We start from the raw sequence: 9,300 nt of genomic DNA, 5'->3' as shown, positions 1-9,300 counted from the left end.
CCCCTTTCGTCACGACGTAAACGCGAATCACACACTCCTTTGGGTTTTGATCCACACGACGCAATCTGGGGCACGGACGTTCCCCCCGAACATAAACTGTGGACGACAGGCCAGAAGGTTACTCTTCGCTGTTCCCCTGGGCGGGTGTGGGCAAAACACTGCTGCGCGTCGAAACCTTAGACTACAGGTTTAAGTCCTTCGTTAACGCATCATTTTTTGGCCCTTACTGGCCTCTCGGGGGAGGTCACGAATATACGTTTAATGGTCCTGCAAAATAGAATGGTTCTAGACCTACAGACCGCGGCCAAAGGAGGCGTTTGCGCAATGGTAGGTGCATCTTGTTGCAGCTTTATCCCAGATAACACGGCAGACGGTCAGATCATAGCAGAGGCAGTCAAAACATTTCCAGGCTACGCGATGCCATGAATAAGGATAGCTTGGCCGGACCGATTGGTTTTCCACTCTACTTGCAGGCTGGCGCCCTCTCTTGGTTAAGATCGCTATTACACTGGTGTCAGTTCTTCTTCTCTGTTGCGGTATACCGATCTTGCGTCGTATAGTAGAGGGTTTAGTGCAGAGCGCTTTCCCAAGCCGGCACGTCCGCATAACCATTCCAGAGATGGAGATCCAGCCTGAGGTGTTTATGATGCATGTTTTTGATTCTGATGATGACTCTGCTCAGTGATGCCACCTACACATGTTGTTTTATGTGCTATGCTATGCTATGCTGACTGACATTGTTTTTGCCATGTGTATTTTCGCTATTAGTGATATATATAGTCCATATTCATTGCCGTGATCGCCAATGATTTTAGTTGCTAAGGGTATTTGATTTTATTGTGATGGCCTCGTCTCACGTAATATTCATTATGTGTCTATGGGGTTCTTTGACTTTTCCTCCTTTTTTTTGCTCCAACTTTGGGGATGCCTGTGTCCCCTGAAAAAAAAATAATGCTTATATCCATAGTGTTATAACGGTGTCAATATCATTTGTCCTACGGACCAGGAGGTTGCTAAAATCACACTAATTTTGATTAATGTTTTATGTGTTTTGGGCTGTGCTTTGCTAAAGATAAACAACTCACTAATTAATTTCGTTTTTTTGTGTTGGACTTTGTCCAAAAAGAGTGGATTGTTGGGGCAGAATAATTAGTTATGCTTAATAATATAATTACTTATATATTTTAATCCTTAAGCCTTGGGGTGTAACTTTTCATTGTGTGATTTCTCATGTCTTCAGCTTTAACTTGTCTTCACTCTGGGTCAGGACAGCCTGTCCAAAGTTTCAAAACAACCACAAGGACAGACACACACACTCACACAACACACCCCATACACATTCATTCATACACACAAACACATAGTTCGCACACACCTTCGTTTCCATAGCAATCAGATAACGAGGAGCGAACTGTTTTGACTAAGACTGTCTCTCTTTCCATCTCCTGCCCTTCCTCCTTCTCCCTGTCTCTATCCCTATCTCTCGGGGGGGGGGGGAGGGAGGGGGGAACTAAGGGGAGATATACGTGGCTTTAATATTGTGTCTCGTCACTCTGTCTTTGGATCGCCTGGCCAGGGGGTCACCATTTTTGTTTCCACTTTGTATTCTTTTATTTAGTTTAGAATAAAATCATTTTTTATTAATTCACCAACTCTTCAGTCTGGTTTTCATCACTTCCCAACGCAGAGGGTGTCATACAGCCAAAACGAGGTAACCTTCCTTTTTTCCACCTTAACACTCCCAAGAGAAGTCATGCTGTGGTCAAAAAATAAGCATCGACATCTTCCATCAACAATCAAAAATTAACATAATCTACTTGGATGCTACAGGAAGTATTGTAAGAAAACCATAAGACAGCTCAGGTTCTGTATATGTATATGAGCTGGTGGTCAGAAACCCACACAAAGATTCACCAGTTCACCAGTGGCTATATATGTAACCTGTCATAGGCGGAGTTTGAGATTCTGCCAGAGGAGGCAGCAAAAAAATAAAATGAAATAAATAAATAAATATATATATATATATATAATTTTTTTTTTTTGCACCGTTCAATCCACCGCTTTATATCTATAGACACTGAGTGCAGGGTTTTTTACTTGAAATGAACATTTTTGGCATTTAAAATATTTGTATACTGTGTAAGTTATGTTAAAAAATGGAAAACTAATGAAAACTTTTGATCACTGGGGGGGCAATGCCCCCCGCAAACTCTGAGTATGTAACCTGTAATCACATAACTTCCTCAGTCCTGTATTTTCTCAGTTCTTTCCAAACAGATCCTACCAAACAATATGGACACAAAAACATCAGGTCCATCAAGATCTCATGTGATGGTTCCCTTGTACTTAAACAATTCATTTCACTGGTCTTTTGCCCAAAAAATCTCAAATCCGCGCTGCAGCAATGTTACCAAATATTGATCGGAAAAGTCACAGCTGAAGACTTTGAGCAACCAATCCTGCACCAATGGCACAGAAAACAGTAAATCAAAGTATTGTATTGCCCTCATAGCACACACCAAGTTGTCTGCATAGTTGAAAGGTTGGATTGTATAACCATTATAACTAAAGCAAACATTGATAGAGAGCTGGTCAACAGGTCTTTGATCTCTTCGTATCTGAACAAAATCAACAGCATCAGAGTAATTGTCAAGCATAACCTCTGCAATATTTCACATAATTATACGCGTACTGAAGGTGTGCTTGATAAACTCTTCTGGTAACTCATTGATCATCGTCCTCCTGTCAGGAATATATTTAAGGCTGTTTTAACAGTTGAAATGCACAGACAGAGAAGAGAGATGGCTTTGCTTCTTCCATTAGTGCTGCTCAGTATCTGCTGCATCTCAGCAGCTGTACCCCAAGCTGAGTCTGAGAATAAAACCATTTCAACCAAACCTGCAGGAGACGAACCTCCAAGTGTCCTGAACCAACAGCAGAACTTTGTCCCTGACATTAACACTGTGCTGAGAGACATCAGCGTCCAGCTGGCTAAACATGAGGTGGAGGTGAAGCACCTGCAAAGACAGAATGAAGGTAATGTGATGCACATTTCTGAGCATTGAAACATCGTGGAACACATTGAAAACATAGATTTATACCAGGGTGGACTGGGACAAAAAATCAGCCATAGCATTATGTGTCCAGACCTGTCCACTACATTATCAGAGACACTATGTCGAAGTTGTTATTAAGTCAGTGATCCTCAACAAGTCGCTCTTTATGTCTTCATTTTAATTATTGTTATTATTTTTGCACATTTTTCAAGTTATTTTTGAAACTTCTCAAATGTTGTGCTCTCTTTGATTTTTTTGGCCACTTTTCATTCCAATAAGCTACCTTTTGCCCACTTAATACCACTTGTTTCCTTTTCTCCTTACATTTTGCCTCTTTTTGTCCCACATTTTTGCCCTTTTTCACTATTGTTTGCCACATTTGCCCAATTAAGCTACCCTTTGCCATTACATATCACCAGTTCCTCTTTATTTGCCCATTTTTGGCCACTCTTGACTGCTTTTGACCAGTTTTAGTCGCTTTACTCTCTTTTCTTGCCATGTTTTTGCGAGTTTTGGACCATTTTTAGCCACCTGTTACCATATCTGCCTCCACTTGCTTGTCAAAAAAAAAAAAAAAAAAAAAAAAAATGGCTTTCCTGCAGAGAAGTCTCGTGGGATGAGATTTCACCGGAGATACGAGGCTCCTGCCCAAAACAACGTTCAATGTAAACACGTTCAATGCACAATTCTACTTTGTCAACATTTAGAAACATTGCTTTTATTTTGCGGAAATCTGTAATGGAAACATAGCTTAAACGTTACAATTGAATAAATGCGATAGATTTGATTTGATTGTCCTGATTGTTGACATGGACAGAAAATTGTAGCTGTCATTAACCCACAATTTTAGGACTGAACCACTCAATACATTTCACTACTTAATGTATACAAATATTTTTTCATCGTCAAAGTTTTGTGTTACCATTATTGTTTTTTGTTTTTTTTCACAAAGACATCATTCGGTTCATTTTCTGTGCAGCAAACACATCACTGATAAATGTAAACATTTTCCAAACATGTGAAGTGTATTAAAGCATTAACGTGTGATAGTAAAGGTTTATAGTCTTTTTCAATAAAGAATTGATTTCAGAAAAGATGCATATGTGAAACTAGTGGTTAAACAGAGGTCCTAAACTTCTATGAGGAATTTCACAGGAATCTGGGGGTGTTAAGTTTAAAAACAGACCTGCAGACTTCATGTATGAAAGGACCCTCTAAGTGATAAATCGAGGGGCACCTATTTTGACAATTGAGGGGAGTTGTAGGGTGTGAGCCAATGAGCACGTTGACATCGGTGTTGGTCGTTATCAGAGACTTGGGAACCGATTATTTGTTCCAGATGAAAGACATGATTTACCAAATCTGCGATACTGAGCTGATGAGGATCCAGGCGTAAATTTCCTTTCTTATGTCTCCACATGATGATGAACTGTTTCTGTGTACTTTCACAAACTAGAATTGGGCTGTTTTCACTCTAGGGTGATGAGCTAATGTTAAAGGGGGAGGACTTATTTTGAACCATATATGCGAACACAGACTCTGAATAGCTCAGAGTTTTGCATCAATTGGCCAGCAGCTCTCAGCAGGGCTTCACTTTTTTGTAACCTGTTTTGACTTTTGATTGTATTAATAAACTGCATATTACTTACAAGTCATTCGTCCGAAGACTTTTTCCACACCACCTTTTTGTCATCACTTCTACACCACAAGAAACAACACATGTTCCTCATTTCCAATTTAACACAAGTACAAAGTTAGAATTGTCTGTATTCATAAAGATCAATAAAACACAATACAATTTGATCAATCTTCATTTCATGTATTTATTATTGCATTTTCTACAGTACAGACCAGGGGTTCCCAAACTTTTCAGCCCACGACCTCTAAAATAATGGTGAAGGAGACTGCTGACCCCCAGTAAATCATATACCATTTACTTCAGGTTACAAAGATGCTGGATTGTTTTGTTTGTTCTTGGGTTTCTTAACCTTTAACCAGCTCTTGAATTTTTTCCACAGTGCTTTCAACTTTGAATATTTTTCCTTCTTATCCTTCTCCTTGTCCTTGAGTGTGTGTGTCCTTGTAGAGTGGCTGTCCTTCTGCTGCTCAGCATTTGCTTGTGCGTCCACTAAGATATTCTGCATCTGAGCGAGGTCGTCCATCATGCTAGAAATCTTCTTGGCGTTCTCAGACCGCTCCTTTTCTATCTGCAGATCTTGGGCGTGAAGCTTTTCCTTTGCTTTATCCAGGGAGGTCTGTAGCAGGGTCAGTTGTTGTTGGGATTGGCTCTCTTTCTGGCAGTGAGCTTCCTCTAATGCCTGGACTTCTTTCAACGCTTCAGCCTTCTCCATCACCAGTTGGGTGCACTGGTCTGTCTGGATTTTGAAGTCCTCCTCCACCTTCTTGAGAGCGTTGCTTATTTCTGTAATTGTCCGTTGATGTTCATCAATGAGAAGATCCTTCTTTTTCAAATCAAAATCTTTGTCTAGGATGATCTTCATAGCCTCAGCTCGCTGCTGGTCAGCATTTTCTTGTGTGTCCACTAAGACATTCTTTGTCTGAGCGAGGTCGTCCATCATAGTAGAAATCATCTTGGCGTTCTCAGACTGCTCCTTTTCTCTCTGCAGATCTTGGGCGTGAAGCTTTTCCTCTGCTTTATCCAGGGAGGTCTGTAGCAGGGTCACTTCTTGTTGTGATTGGCTCTCTGTCTGGTAGAGAGCTTCCTCTAAATCCTCGACTTCTTTCAAAGCTTCAGCACACTCCATCTCCAGTTGGGTGCACTGGTCTGTCTGGATTTTGAAGTCCTCCTCCAGCTTCTTGAGAGTGTTGCTTAGTTCTGTTATAGTTTGTTGATGTTCATCTATGAGAAGATCCTTCTTTTTCAAATCACAATCTTTGCCACGGATGATCTTCTTAGCCTCAGCTTGCTGCTGACTAAAAGATCTGTCCTGTTGCTCAAGCTGGTTGTTCAGCTGATGAATCTCACACTGCAAAGCATCCTTCTCTGCCACCAACTGATTCTTCTGAGCATTGAAATCCCGATGTAACTCCTCCAGTGAAAATTTGGTCTCGTTCACATCTTTTTTATGGCTTTGAAGCCTTTGTGCTTCCTGCGGGCTCTTCTCCAACTGCTGGGTTTTCTCCAGCAATTGTGCTTTTGTCGTACGCACTATTTTTTTGAGTTTGTACATTTCACTGTCTTTACTTTTAAAGATGGAGTTGATTTGTGCTTCCATACGCTCCCTCTCCATCAGGTACTCCTGCAACTGCTTGCTTTTGTCGTAGAATTCGTTGTTCCTCAGATCCAGTAATTCTTTGAGATCGGATATTTCCTTGTCTTTGCTTTGAAGGATGGTGTTGTTTTCTTCTTCCCAGAAACTACTTCCTCTTCGAAGTAAGGCATCGGTTAAAGGGTCTTTTGTCTTGTTATTTGACATTTTTAATGTTCACTCAAAGAATGCTAATGTGTGACGAGTTAGTCTGGAACTGAACAAAACACTACTTGACCTCCTTTTTAAAGTGTCAGCTATGAATGCCTTTGATCTTTGTTCATATCTTTTCTGTGTCACTATGACATCACTGCCTTCTAAATTTGGTTCTGCATGTTGATTGGCTGCCAAGAAAGAAAGAAACTGGTGTCGTGTTGTGGTGGAAAAATTGATTAATAATATTTACTCGTGTACTTTCCCATATGCTTACTCATTAATTTGATCTTATTCAAATATATTGTTAGGTCTAAATACGTTAAGACCGTTGCTCAATCACAACTCAAGGAGAAAAACACTATCTGACTTAAAAGGCGACCAGAGGCAGAGAGGTGCGAGCTGCAGCTCGGAGAAAAACCCAACAAAAAGAGACACAGAAGTCCGATATAAGTTGGATTGCTCTGAAGTGATGCCTCAGAACTAGGTATTTATTATAGAAAACATAGACCACACCCAGAGGGGCTGTGCAACAACGCTCTGGGTGCAGGGTTAATACCATATATGGTAACACAAAAACTTTGGGGGAGAAAACAGCTCATATGTCCATGCAGTGGGTCACTTACACCCACACTGGCCCAAACTAGTTTAAACCAGCTATGGTGGACAATGGATATGTTTTGCAAACACACACACACACACAGTTAATCATGGATAATTTCATATTCTAACTATCGTTTAATCATCTAACTATAACTAATAAAGTAATAAAAAACACACACACACTATAACATATCTTACATATCCGCCCTGTTGTGGGTTTGGAAAACATCAAGCAGACGGGCGTCTTCACAGGTTTACCCGGTGCCATCATAGGACCAAAACAACAGGGATGACCACCGTGAGGTGGGGCGAAAACCCGACAGCTAGTACGGGAAAAATTCCCCACCGTCCCCCCCTGCTGGGGCGAACATCGATTCTGATCCACGGTGATCTGGAGACAGTTCAGGGTGTATGTACAAATGATGACCCAAAACCATGGTGTCGAAAATGGGGCTTTAGGTCTCAGTGTGTTTTTGGAGTTGGTAAGGGAGGGTCAGAGGTTACCAGCACATGACCCTCAGTAGCAGTGAACCTTTACCGCTCACTGTGATGATGGGAGGGTGTGGCAGGGTCTTAGTCCATCAATGGGGCAGATGGGGAGAGACCCATAACATGGAGTTGGTACTCTGGGGAAGCCTGGACCTGCATAGCACCGATGATCATGTTGTCTATGCCTTTCTTCACACAGGGGACGATGCAGCAGCAGGCAAGACCAACGACCAGCAGCACAGCCAGAAGAGGGAGACCCAGACGTAGCAGAAATTGGAACCAGGAGCCTTGGAACAGCCAGTCCCACCCGGATGAATGGACATTGGACTCGTCAGCTGACATGGCACCTTCCAGGTTGCGGAGTGTTTGCAGGGCGTCTTCGATGGACTCCGAGGAGTTATTAGGTATGTATGTACAGCAGGTAGCACCCACCATAGCACACACACCACCTGTAGAAGCTAAAATCGTATCTAAGGCCATACGGTTCTGAATAGCCATTTGCGCGGTGGCCGCTGTTCTAGCATTCATTTTGTTATCAACAGCTAGAGTAGCATTAAGAAGCATGTGAAGGCGGTATTGGAGGGTCTCTATCATAAGGGAATTCTTACCCACGCCTATGTTAGGAAAAAGAGCAAGAACGACTTTTTGGCTAGTTGACCAATGTCTATGTTCGTGAGGGACGTTTGAGCCCCATATTGGATCATGAGGGGTGAAGGTTATAATCTCACGACGAGAACGACTAGGCATTGTCATATGAACTATGAAAGACCCATCTGTGACTGCTACTGGTACACAAACGGCTGACATATTAATTGGAGGGGAAGGATAAACTTTGTCACCGCACTTCAACCAAACACCGTCTCTAGCAAACATTGGGGCAACGGTACTGACGTTCTGAACGGTAGCACAATGGTTTATGTCTACTGATGGTAGACCTTTAGTGTTAGGTGAACCAATAAATCGTACGCATAAAGGATAGCAGTGAGTATAATTACCACAGGGGACAGCATTCGTGTTTAGGTGTTTAGCAGCCTGACCTAGGGGTTCGAGGGTCTTTAGCACTGGTAAAACAGGAGGGCACGAGATCATGGACTTATTTTGTAAACAATCTAGTACGTTCTTTGAGTCAGGGGCTGGCAGGGACGCAGACAACAAAGTTGGGGATGTTACAGCATGCGGCAGATGTGAGCAAACATAGCAACTATCATTAGTTACTGTTCGTGCAGATAGTTCTACCATACGGTACCAAGAATTAGCGCGCAGACGATGATGGACGTGATTATTATGCTCAGACAGTAATGCGAGTAACGAGTCAGGTTCTTCAGTTGACATAGGTTTTGCATTAATAACTTGTATATTCTGTCTAGCCTCCGGAGACAACACTATGTCCATACGTGGTTTAACTACAACGGGAGTGGCCGGAGGTGTAATACAAATATTCACCCAAAAGGTGGGATCCGTTCCTTGTACATCAGGGCAGAATCCCATAACTAAACAAGAAGGAGGTACCGCGGTGGTGTTAACGGTTAGGAGTAGGATGTTTTGTTTTTGGACAATTGTTTTTCGCAATGACAGATATGCCGCTGTAACGGTACGTGTAGATGGTGTGAGGGGCCAGGTAATAGGGGTGTAGCCTGTATGGAGGGGTACTTCAGACCAACCATGAGCAGACCATATTTGGTCTGCTCTCCGGACTTGCATGTACCAATCATAATTTGCATAGTCCTTAC

The 9,300-nt window shown here is 42.1% G+C and overlaps 1 protein-coding gene across 1 annotated transcript; it reads right to left on the bottom strand.

The window, feature by feature from the left end:
- Positions 1-4,974: 4,974 nt before the first annotated feature.
- Positions 4,975-6,569, bottom strand: LOC114475482 (ELKS/Rab6-interacting/CAST family member 1-like). The gene has a single exon (XM_028466327.1). It carries the CDS (start codon positions 6,491-6,493, stop codon positions 5,000-5,002), a length of 1,494 nt encoding a protein of 497 aa, XP_028322128.1. The 5' UTR covers positions 6,494-6,569; the 3' UTR covers positions 4,975-4,999.
- Between the last annotated feature and the right edge of the window lie 2,731 nt (positions 6,570-9,300).

Source organism: Gouania willdenowi, chromosome 14 (assembly GCF_900634775.1).
Source record: "Gouania willdenowi chromosome 14, fGouWil2.1, whole genome shotgun sequence".
NCBI lineage: Eukaryota > Metazoa > Chordata > Actinopteri > Blenniiformes > Gobiesocidae > Gouania > Gouania willdenowi.
Note: the sequence above shows the minus strand (reverse complement) of the source record. Positions and strands in the feature narration are given on the sequence as shown.